General features: G+C 44.0%; 1 protein-coding gene across 4 annotated transcripts in view; it reads left to right on the forward strand.

Annotated features, from left to right (window-relative positions):
• LOC105248674 (neurogenic protein mastermind) overlaps nt 1-13,252 on the forward strand; it is a 143,437-nt gene that overhangs the window by 98,650 nt on the left and 31,535 nt on the right. For all 4 annotated transcript variants that reach the window (XM_011253591.3, XM_020026705.2, XM_011253594.2 and 1 more), the window contains one exon: nt 1,267-3,033. In XM_011253591.3, the coding sequence (XP_011251893.2) occupies nt 1,267-3,033 (1,767 nt within the window). The remainder of the gene's footprint in view (nt 1-1,266; nt 3,034-13,252) is intronic.

A 13,252-nucleotide genomic window follows, 5' to 3' on the forward strand; every position in this document is an offset into this window, starting at 1 on the left:
TTGTCGAATGTTTGTCAAATTGATAACTACTAAATTTTTAAAAAAATTCGCGGAAAATAATTATATCTCGTAATAACAAACTAGACATAAGAATCAAAACTGTGAGCGTTACTAAATTAATAATTAATGATTATGTTATTGAATGAATAGTAATCAGGAATATATAGAAGTAATCCAGATTAAGCTTTCATTATTAATTACCATTAAATTACAAATTATTCAACAAAAAATTACCATTTTTGATTATGATTAATTCAAAATAAATTTAAATATACTGATGTATGTTATACTTTATTGAATGGTAATATCTTTTACATATGTTTTATTATATGATTATCGTTTACTAATTAACAATTAATAATTAAACTTAAAATGATTATTTAATTAATGATTTTAATTACGTTCTCTTTATTAATTAATCATTAGGATTATGAGTCACTCTCCAGCATTCATAAAAACATGTATATAAAACGCGTTACAACATATACGAAATATTATTTACATATGAAATATAATTTATATATATATAATATAAAATGCAATATTTTATGCATATATAATATAAAATGCAATATTTTTATATAAAAAAATCTGTGAACCACCTAAAATATTGTTACTATACTCATAATGCGTGCCTTGTAATGTTCTAATATACGTATATATTTGAAGAATTTGATTGCGACCAGAGACTACTTGGAACACCTTGTCGTGCATAGAATCACGTGCTATCGGTCTTTCGATTCGGGAGACGATTCGCTCGTCGCGAAATTTACGAGCCGTCAGAATCCGGCTCCCCGCGAAACAAAACGGCCCGTCGTGGGTCGTCGTCGGCGATCCGTACAAAGACGGCAGCTGAAAAAGCATCGCAAGTATTGACAGATACGGTGAGAAACTGCTCGGGTTAATCGTAGAAAAAACTATGGAATCGAGCTCGGCGACATCAGCGACGAGTTAAATACCTCGGTTCGGTTTCGTGCCGAGCAGCGGTACAGAAAAAGCTGCTGTCTTTCAAGCAAAACCAGGAGCTGTTTTCTCGCTAAAGTTGATCAGTCGGCGATCAATACTATCAATCGAACTATAAAGTAAAGGGCAAAATAATAAAATTATATACAAATAATTAAAGAAAATTGGAAGAATAATACAATATAATTTATCTCTCTTGAAAATTGTGTATCGCGCGGACAGATTTATATAAAGTTCTACTTCTTCATTTTTCTCTACAGAATCCGCGAAAACTGACGATCACATCCCGTCTTCTTGTTCCAGCAACAGAAATACCTCAAGAGGACGGCCGAGGATTTGGAGCCTGCCGGTGCTGGCAGCGGCGATGGCGGCTTCGGCGAACCGCCCGTCAAGCTGCAATGCACGCAGGGTCAGCATCAGCATCAGCAGGCCCCGAGCGCCGGTGGTGGCGGTGGGCCCCATCACGGCCACGGTCAGCATCAACCCGGAAACGGTGCGAATTCGACGGGCCCGGCGCCCGGCGGCGGGGGTGGTACTGGTAGCGGTGACGGGAACGAGGGTCTCACCAAGTTCCAGGTACAGATCGTTCAGCAACTGGAATTCACGACCTCGGCGGCGAATAACTCGCAGGCGCAGGCAATCTCGACAAACGTAACAGTTAAAGCACTAACGAACGCGTCTGTCAAGAGCGAGCATCTGCTAAATGCATCCTCCTCGCCGAAACCCGGTCCAGATCCGACGTCTGCATCCGCTGCGTCCAGGCCGCAGGCCGGAAATGGCAACGGACCTGGTGGTCCCGGGCCCGGCGCGGGTGGCGGACCTGTTCCCGGTGGCGCCGGTGGCAGCGGTGGGATCGGTTGCGTCGACATCGGTAACCTAGTTGAATGTAAACAGGAACCCGACAACGAATTCGTGGATCTGGAACAGTGCGCGGCCGCGCTGGAGAAGGATGCCGCGGCGAATGGCACCGGCTTTCCCGGCTTTTCCGAGTTTATGGGCGACGACACCGGCGACGAGATTATCACGTCTGACGCATTCAAGGATCTCATCTCCGAGATATCGGATTTCCACCCGGAGTTTATGAAGGACTTCGACTTTGAGGACAAGAGCGTGGACACGTTGGCGAATAACGCCGCGGCGGCGGCCGCCGCCGCCGCGGCCGCTGCTGCCAACAACAACAATAATAGCAACAACAACAACAATGGGCTCCCAACGACGAACAACGGACAGATCAAGATCGAGGATGACAAGGACGCGATGCATCCGCAGCAGCAACAGCAGCAGCACCCGAACAGCGCGAACAACGGTGTCAATAGCAACAACGTCGGTAACAACAACGGCAACGCGATGCCGGCCAACTCGAGCCCGGGCGCTCTAGGTTCCTCGCAATTCTCGCCCGCGCGACTTCCCTATTCCGGCCTGGATTTCAAGTCGGAGATGAGTCCCGCGGCCCAGACGCTCAAGCAGATGGCCGAGCAGCATCAGCACAAGAGTCAACAACTAGGTCTGGGCGGATTTAACCCTACGGCGGCCGCAGCGGCTGCAGCGGCGCGAGGTCCAACAGCGAGGTCCCCCTACGCCGAGTTTTCCCAGTTTGGCGCGTCCGATTACCTCGGCAGTCCTGGCAGCACGGGTCCAACCGGTGGACAGACTCAGTCCGCGGCCACCGGAACCGGCTCTTATCACAAGAATAACGGTACACCGACTTTCGGGAACCAGCAGACGAACGACATGTTCGTCGGCTCGCAGTCGCAGTTTGCCGCGGCGGGCCTGACGGACATGAAGAGGCCTCAACCGGCTACGACGGGCGGCAAGCCTGGCATGCTCGGACCCAGCGGCGGTTACAAGCAGCAATACTCGCCGTACGGTAGCCCGGGTTCTATGCCGAATCACGGGAGTCCGGGATACCCGCTGCCACCCAGAGGATCCCAAGGCGGTGGACCGAACCAGACTGGCTCGCAAGGACCTTTCAACACCAACTCCACGCCGCCGAGACCTCCTTCGGGACCCGGAACTTCCACCCTGCAGATCAATCAAGCGCAGCAACTGCACATCAGTAACCAGATACAAGTAAGTGAAATGTTATTTGCATGAAATCGATTTTCATATAGAAAAGAATTATTCTACGGGGTGTCGACTTTATTTTTGTAGGAATCGCCGTATGCGTTCATTGTTTTGCGTTTGTATATTTTTGTTTTCCAAAAAAAAATTCTCGTCATGCGCGTAATTTTTTGTAAACTGAATAATCAGGCACAAAAGTGTACTAACGGTAGTTTATCATTACTATATATCGTGCGTATATATCCTTTTGGAGTCTCAATCGTAAATAAGCTGTAAATAAAATTTGCTGAACGTTGAACCGCTCGAATTAAGCAGATTCCCCCCCGGATTAAGCAAAGTTTCTTCGAAAGTTACCGCGTATATCTTGCTCAACGAAGAGATAGAACTCGCATCGAGTTTCGACATGGCAAAATTTCTCGATCAGCGGGACGCCAATCGCCGGTATCGCGGCAATCAAGACGAACGGCTGAAGGCGAAGCTACACCGAGAGAGCCACTCGAGGCCGAACCGAGTGATATCTGTTGCGCCGCGACGACGCGTCTATTTTTGTCGGCGGCATCGCGGGGCGTCGTTGGCGACGACGGCGTCGTCGAGGGGGTGGCGGCGGCGGCGGCGGCGGGGGCGGCGTTGTCGGTCGTCGATGAAACGGGGGGGGAGTAGGGGAGGGGGAGGGGGCGCCGGCGTCACGGGGGCGCCGCGACGCGCAACAAGTAGTCTCGTTTCTCCCGCCACACCGCCGACGGTTCCTCTTTATAAATTTTCCCTCTCGCCAGAGAGTCCACCCCTGCTCTCGCAAGCTCCTCTCTCTCTCTCTCTCTCTCTCTTTCTCTTTCTCTTTCTCTCTCTCTCTCTCTTTCTCTGCGCCGACGCTTCTGGACGGGCGGGGGGGGGGGATTAAGGGGTGGTGGAGTGGGACGAGAGAAAGAGAGACGCAGCGAGGGGTGGTTGCGCACAGCCGGCGTCGCGACGCCACCGCCGTCTGCTCGATTTAACCTGCGCCTGCAATCCGCGTCAATACGCTCCGGAGTGGTTAGTCGCGGGGCTGCGCTCGTAACAATACGCACGCGACGCCGTCGTCACGCAACGGACTCGTCGGCAGCGAGATAGCCCCCGTTTTCCATCCGTACAAAGGATTTCACCTGGATGGATGAAAAGAATCGCTCGATGCGCGGAGAGCCCGATTCAATCCGCAACGTTGCACGGCTTGAATGCGGCTCTCTGAATAAACTGTCAATGAATACATCCACGTGGATGTATCTCTCGTGTAAACAATGGAAATTAATTGTTAGGAACGCCGTCGCGATAATCGAGCCGACTCGTTATTCATCCAATTCGATAATTATAATAACGATATAAAATTTACAATGTACGCCATCTTTTCAATTTAACGAGCGTATTCGAGTTGATCCGCGAAAGATTCAGGGATGATCGGGCCGCAATTTACGGTTCTCTGTCAGATCGTGGGAAACTCATATGGTCAGGCGCGGTCTTTCACGTCCGAGTCCGAGGGAACTTGCTGACCGAGAGAAAATCGGTGGTTCTCCGGCACCGCACGCGAGATACCCCACGCTATAAAATCCCCGGTCCATTGTGGCGGCTGCTCGGACAGGTCTTATCTGCTCGTACCCCGAACGGATTTGGATTCGGAAGCGCTCCTAGTTCGCCCAGCTCTCGCACGAGCACGTTCCTCCCTCTCGTAAATCACGTAAGGTGGCGTGTATTTGCATCTCAATGCGACGCGGCGAATGAAGCTTCTTTTTTCTCTTTAACCGGAAGATCAACCATTCTCTCCGGCCCTCTCCATTTTCCCGTAGACGCTTTTCTTTCGTACTTTATGTTATCGCCTATTTTCATTCTTACGCGACTACGCGTTACTTTTCCCATCTCGTCCGAATCGCTCGAGCGCAATATTGTCCGTATAAATATCATTGCGGAATAACGACGTCATTAATATCAGTAATATGTTAGAGAATTCCTGCGATTAACGGAGATTCGCTGCACGATAATGAGGATCAGCGCGCGCCACATTTATATAATTCGCACAGTTATATAATTAATCATTCTCCAACGGTTCTGAATCATTGAACCTTCTCTTCCGTAGATGCCAATGCGATTCGATTTTAGATTTTGTTACCGGCGAATTATTAGCGAAGTTCATAAAAAAAAAAGAAAAGGATCTAAACGAAATAATCGGAATTCAATGCGGAACTTCCGCGCAAAATCGTGCACGAATCTCGAATATCGAATCGTAATTAAAAGCACAAACGATATAGAATCTGCTTTTCTCGATATAAGTCTTTTGCGAAAAAGAATTTTTTACAGCGTATCGATTGTATCATTTAATTGGAAAACTCTAAATTTTACTTGAGTATTCATTGTGTCGAGCAATCGATTTACATGTTGACTTTCCCACGTTTTTTTCGTGTCATCAAAGATCATGGGATCAATGTTGTTATTGAGATAGTATCGTTCGCTTATCAAAACCTTCGATATCAAACATATTTTAGAATCGCGCACAATCAAATACAACGAATCTTTTCTCGAATGTAAATCTCGAAGGGAAAGTTCGCAAGAACTGAATGCATATTAGAATTTAATCGAAAAATCGATCCGTTTATGATACCATTTAATTGCTTTTATTGTTAAAGTTATCATACGATGCTCACTTTATCGGCTAACAGAATAATTCTTTATTTATATATACACATTACATTGGATATAGAAATTAACCGCGCGATAGGAAGCAACAAAAGTGTAGCCGTGGGCAGGGAAAATGAACGTTACTGAAATGTCGTGCAAATCAAACATGCCACGACGTAATTCGTAAAACTCATTCGGTAAATATCACGCGGTCGATACGATTTGCAAAGCATAGCCCATTTTCCCCCCTGCTACCCTTTCCCTTCCCCACTCGGTGAAAGGGCGTGTATGTTGTGGACGTTAAGCGCCTTTTCCAAAACGTTCAACCGCGACGCATTCAATGATCGCGAATATTAATTCACCGCTAATTACGATAATCGAGGATCGCGATGTCGCAACAAACGGATAAGCTCAATAAGAATTTATCACCGAAACTCGTTATCAATCTGTAATCACGGAATACGCGCTACTGGTCCGTCTAATCGATGTACAGAGGCAAAAAAAGCCGAGTATTTTCCGGCCAAGTATCTTCCAAGAGGAAAAGAATAACGTGGAATGGATTTCGTGGAATTTTCTTCGTATCGCAAACTATGCCGGAAATTTCACGCAGATGAAAACGCTTCCGACGAGGGTGCAGCGTTCACTTGGGTATTCATCGCGTACATACTTTCCTCTCCTTAGTAAGCGGTACATGTTTATGAGTTGAAAGTTAACCGGAATTATTAATTGCCAGTTAAGTAACATCGATTTATTTCTTCTCCTACATTCTTGTAGGTGAAAATTCCGAGGCGATTTTTCACGCTGTTATTAAACTGTCGTTGATATTGATTCTTATACTTGATCCGGAAATCATTAATTCCCTCGATCACTAAGTCGATATCCTGTTCGGATAACATCGTCAGATGTTTGTCGTTAAAATAAAGCGGAGCGATCGCATCGGTTGGTAACCCTGTCTTCACCTATGCAAAGTAGCATCCGCGGATTAATTGACGAAATATTCAAATTGTCGATTCCGAGACACGTATCAGGGCTCGGTCACGTCGCGCATTCAAATGATAATGTGACTACGAGCGTGCGAGCTTCCTCTTTCTTCCTGGAATTGACACCTTTTCCGTCCCTTCGCTCGTCGTCGAGGAAATCGGTGAAATACCGACGATTTACCAAAGGGGTTATCTGTCAATCTGCATATTATATTAAAGGCCTTTTTATCGAAAAGGAAGTCCTTCATTTGTGACAAAGTCCAGTCAAGCTCCCGTCAAGCACTTTAAATTGACAGTTCGCTCTCTTGTCAAACTTGAGATATCTTATTCGTTGTCAACTTTTCTCATGTTGGCGACGATTACGGATTCTTGCTGCTCGCTGATTAAAAAAATGCATCGGTATTTCGCATATCGATGCACGGGTGGTATCGTGTTTTTTTAGCAGGAACAAACACTATGAACTTATACGCGATGCGTGTATTATAGAATCGCCGTTTGGTGTGCAACGTTGTTCTCAATTTGTTTCTACACCGCGCGTGTACCACTTGAAACGTGATTCGTTAATGAAACAGCACTCGTTCGTTGTCGAGCCGATTTTCGCGCTCGAAATATCTCGCATTATTCAACGCGCAGAGACGCGAGATGCGGCGCATCAAGCATCACCCTCGCTGTTAATTTGCCGAAACATATGATTGACTTTCCAACCGAAGCTCGAGCGTATTTTCGATATGTATTATCGCTCTCATACGACGTGACGAGGCCATTCTTTCGTGTTTTTAAATCACCTCGATTAATCTACTAAATCCAAAATGGAATATTTTACGCACAAACAACGCTTGGAAATATCTCTCCGCTGGAACATTTAACGCGGCGCTCGAGAAAATCGACGTTGCACGGCTGCGATAAATCGCTACGCGACTGCCAGCCTGGTTGTAAATTAACGCCGCGCTCTTATCGAAGAAGAAGTCCGCGTAATCGCCGCGTCGTCGCTTGCAAATTGCAACGAAACGTCGTACAATCCGTGCAATTCCTGTCGCGTCAAACGTTCCACAATCGTAAATGTGTGAATACGTGGTTCGCTCGTAGTAAACGGATGGCTCACGTGCAGATACTACCGCTGTTACTTCGCGTACCGGTCTAGCGCATGAGATCCACTTTAGCCACCGTGTATATACGTCTCTTGGGTATCTTACATACCTCAAGTAATTTGATAATACAAGATATTAATTTTCTCATTAAAATTGAAATTCGTCACACGTGTCGCAGACTTTTTCCGTAAATTCAGCTTCCTTCCTTTCGACTTGACTTTTTGTAAAACATTTTGATTAATAATTGTATAAAATTCATTTCGAAACGGTTGATTTTAAAGCCTGAACGATGACACGATACGATATGGAAATTAATAGCTCGGCTTGATTTTTATTATTATTTTAAAAATTACAAATGTATTAACCAATTACGCTTAATGCACTTTGCTTGTACGTTACGTCCTATGGTGTCTTAGTCAACTAACTCGCGATTTTACAGACGTGCTCGTCGATTCCGCGCGTCATGGTATAAGCGAGCAATACGCACACCAGCACGAACGAGCATAATGTATAAGGCACATTCCACAATGCTTGTGCATACCGCGCTGAAATCGATATCCATGTCCCTCTGTTTGCAACCTACATCGCGTCGGCTCTGTACAGTCTGTTCTCGCATAAGTCGTCGATTCAATAGGCATTTTCGCACTCAAATGAGAGTCAATATTCACGCGGCGTTATTGTCCATAAATCTTGTAGCTGCAATTTTTTTTGTATAAAACTTTGATAGATTTATATTATTTATATTATAAGCGCGGATTAATTTTACGTTCTTTTTTTTTTCCCGAAATCATCCTACGATTTTTCGTGCGCGAATGCCATGTCGGAAATTACCAGAAATATCGCACTGGCAATTCATTATTTTTATCGGACAAAAACGCATTAATCTGCGTTCTCAAATTCGGTTCAATTTTGCGCGAAAAATAAAATTCGACGAGAGAGATACTCCCACGAGCACATCCCTATATTAACGAGATACAAATAATGTTGCGTCGCGTTCTGCATGCGCAATAATTTCCACATACGCTCCGAATTCGCGAACAATTAGCAACGTAAAAAAACGCCCGTGCGTCGATATCGGTTTACATAATCGTGCACAGGGACAGACGTCAACCCATGTTACGTGAATAATTACTTTCAAACACAAGAACGCGGATAGTTTACTCGTACATATTTTTTCCTCCGAATGAAAAAAAGATGAATGCCTCTTTGGCTAATAATCCTAAAGATACCAGTACAAATTCTTTTACAATATTTAATTATAATAGTATAATTGTATAATTTTTATAATTTTACCTTTTATATAATTTGGATATTTTTTATTACTTGTTTTTATTATTGTTATTATTTATTATATATTTATTATATACTTTATATATTTTATATGTTTATTACATATTATATATTTATTATTTGTTTTTTATTTCCGACATGGCATTTAATGGAACATCGTAGACTGACTTAAAAAAACGTAAAATAACTTTGTTTATTCTATAAACTGGATTGTGCAGATTTTAAAAGCGATAGTGCGTTCGATCGCATGCAAATGCTCGCGATCCGATCCGGTGACGCTCGATGTCGATCGTCATCGGATCGGATTGACGTAAGTCGCCGTAGTCGTCGTCATCGCGGAAATTTTGCCCGCGGCAAGGCCGGCGAAGGAAGGAAGGAGGAGCGCTCGCGGTGAACACGAGTGCACGTCTCGGAGCATCTTGGAGCGTGCCGTCGTCATTGTTTCGTTCGTGTTCGTCGAGTTCGCCGCCGAGGCGCCTCCGCACCACCTCTCGTCGCCCGTCCCGGCGCGAATCCGGTTGACTTGCTAATTTTAACTCGACCGTGACACCGCGCAAGTGCAACTATACAGTTCGCGCGAGCGAACGAGTTGCCGAGGAATCCGCGATTCCCCATATACGCGTGTACGGACGCATGGAAACCATGTTGCGCGGCCGTATGTAGGGTAAACGACTCGTGGTTCGCTCTCTTCGCTCCTACAATTTCTGCAATCGAGGTTCAATGAGGTTCCATGCGCGCAAAATGCGCTCGATGAAGCTCGACAGGGATTAGAAGAGGGTGAGAGAGAATCGGGTGAATCCCTATCGAGTGACTTGCGTACGCATCGGATAACATGTATGTTAATCCGAACGGCGACGAATCGTGACTCGTGGAAATGCTAAGGGCGTTAGTACGCTCTTTGAAGTACAAACAGATGCACGTGTCTCTTGTTCAACGTTCTGCAAATGATACCGTTGTCCATGCATCGTGTAATTTTACAAGGATTGTTGATTCTTGCTCTCTACCTTTTGCCTACGTTGTATACGTTCTAAGAAAATTAATATTTATTTGCGAATAAAATGCAGATATGTAGGATGACTGTCATTCAAAATTTAATTTTGTACAATATTTTGTGCATCAGATATTTTTATTATATCTTAATTAATTATATATTTTAAAAAGTCTACGAAAAATAATTTTATATTCGAAATACATATTTGAGATAATAAAAGTGAACAATCAATTATTTTTGTAAAGAGGAGGAAAGAAGCATAGCGTCTGTTCGAGATTTACTTTTATCGCGTCTTTTGCATTCTTTATCAAAACCACAAAATGTCGCTGTATGTATTTTCGTCCGCGACGATATTCCGAAATATTGCTCTCATATGTAAGGCTAATAAAATCCACTCGAGACAAACGAGATGTAGCCGATGATGTTACATACATCCAATGGCGTCGGATGCGCGCGCGCGTTTGCCTTCTCTTGAAGATTATCCCACATGATGGGCGCTACTTTACTCGCAATTTCCAAAGTATTATGCCTCAATTACGTCTATCAGATCATGTAAACCTTCGGATATTAAATTATATATAACTGACAATCATATATATTTTACATATGCTTGGCCAAACTTGTAATTTTCCTTCAAGATGTATTCACTCCCTTAATTTTCGAACTTGAGACGTGCCTTTTTCTGAGAGAGAAAAAAATTGTTTGGATTTTTAATCCTCCTTAAAGAGACCCCGAGTACCTCTCGCTGCGAGGGTATCGGCGCCATCGCTATCCCCGACTCTCTGGCACGTCGCCGAGGATATCGCGGCAGCCGAACGAACGCGTCGACAAGTAGACCGACCGCAAGCACGCGTATTTTTGGTGCGGCGTCGGCCAATAGTGACCTCTTCGGGGAACTATCGAGCGCCTTCTGGAACTCATAACTATATATTTGATCCAGGCCAGATAAACATCTCTCAGAAATAGTAGCCGACCGACGTGTGTAGCAACGAGACCGGGTTGGCGGCGACGATGGCGGCGGTCTTAAATCGCGATTCGTCTTCCAGGGGGTGGAGGAGGGAGAAAAAAGTCCTCCCACTCTGTCGAAGAATCCGCGTATTTTCTCTCTTTTTTTTTTTTTTCGTGGACCGCATATGCAGTTAGATTCCCGTTCGTTCGTACTCGCTTCGATCGCGCTGCGTTTCTTTCCTCGCGCACCGAGATTAGCTCGCCTCTAAAGATAGGTCGCTACGTATTAATGTCGCCATTGCCGGTAAACGCGCGAGCGCGAGCACGCTTTAACTTTTCATGCCAACCGGATCGGCCTTTAAAGTTGGGATGCTGATAATTTAATTAAGTTAGTTTAGTATGATAGAAAAGTTGCACCTTTTCAAAAAAAAAAAAATAAAGGAGCCGTAAAAGTGTAATAAGTATAAATATAAGTGTGAAATTTGCATATGTGCGATATTATAAATATGTCTAGGAATGAATGAATGGACGATGATCGATATGATTAAGGAACATGCGCGAGATACAAAAGGTTAAGAGACTTCATCCGAATCGATCGCACTTTATTGCAATTTCCTGTTTATCGCTCCTTCATGAGTTTTCAAATGCCGCGTCCGGTATGACATCCGATGTGTTAACAAGCATGCGCTTGCGATCTCTTAACGTGCAATAGAGCCTATCGACAGAGTCGGAGTCGACGTTTGCGAAGAGGAATTTGAAGAACGATCGTGGCTGGAGGCGCGATACTTTATCGCCTCGTCTTCGGAGCGCCAGCCATCTCGTTCACCGATGCTTATGGTTGGCTCCCCTCGTCTTTGCTGCAAAAAGAGGCCACGATCCATATAGGCTGCGATCGCGCGACTGCAAATAACTCTCGGGCTCCAAACGACAAGGAACGTCGCGCTCTTAAACGCGTCCTTTCGATCGAGCAGAGACTTTTCTGACGCGTGCGAGAATAAATAATAGAAATGTTTTCTTGGATAAATTTCTCGGATCTGATTGTCTAATTTTCGATTTAAATTCTTACAAGATTTTATTAATTCATGCATAGTAGATTTTTTGAGATTTATTCCACAGGATATATTATGATGGGTGTGTTTTTAATGTTTATTAGACAAGATACAACTATTATTTTTAGTCTTAATGTTTTATTTTTTGAATTCTCGAGCTCAGGTAACAGTAGATTTTGCATTCTCTCAGTTGTTTATCGCAAAGTAACGTCTTAAAAGATACAATGTTTTGGCTCAACTATCGACGATAGCGGCCACCCAGATGAGGGACCCTCGTAGAGGCCGCTCTATTTTTCACTCGCGACAAGCTCCGGCTACTTGTTTGCGCGACCGTAACAACGATAAAATTCGTTTACGAGTACATTAGACGCGCGAACCATGGCTTTTGTGCGATAGCCACTTCCGCTCCACTTGTAAATCAAGAATTTAGCTCGGCGCACTGTGCTCTCTCTCTCTCTCTCTCTCTCTTTTTTGCCTTCCCCCTATTCCCTCCGTCGCGGAAATCATTCGCCGCCACCGTGCTATTTTTAACACGGTAGCTACTAATTCCTCCTCGATCGCACATGGCAAACTCCCGCACACGACCTCGCGCTGTTGTCTGCTCAAGTCTCTTTCTGAGATGGTTGTAGCTCGATTAAGAAGTGTCAGTGATCACTCACTGTTTGATATCTACAGATGTTTGATAATTACCGACGATGACGTTAATTGAAATTTGAAATTTATCAAGATATTACATCATCTCTTTTCGCGAGAAATTAAATTTTTCATATTTTAAAATATTCTTTTGTGAAAGCTGTAAAGTATTATTTAATTATTATGGACGATTTTAATTCTTGATGATAGAATTCAACAAAATTTAATTATTTTTTTCAAAAAATCAAATTCAATATTTCAATCCTATCGATATCGCGATATATAAGTCAGAATAAAAGGCGATAATTTAATATTTTCGTTACTTTTTGACAAATTTACAGATACCGATGGATAACTCACTCATTAAAAGTCTGAAAAGCGACTAAAATGCTGTATCATCTACGGTCGTGCAATCGAGTTTCCTCGTGTATTGTACAATAAACACGTACGTGCTTGGCGACAGCCTTCGTAATAAACGAGAAGGAAAACAAGGAAAGAGAAAAAGAGAGAGAGAGCAGAACATGTTTATTCATTTTAAATGCAATAACTGGTTTAGACAGCGACTGCATTATTCCGTTTAATTAATTATTTGATTCGCTTAATCTTTTA

Source organism: Camponotus floridanus, unplaced genomic scaffold (assembly GCF_003227725.1).
Source record: "Camponotus floridanus strain SB8 unplaced genomic scaffold, Cflo_v7.5 scaffold173, whole genome shotgun sequence".
Taxonomy (NCBI): domain Eukaryota; kingdom Metazoa; phylum Arthropoda; class Insecta; order Hymenoptera; family Formicidae; genus Camponotus; species Camponotus floridanus.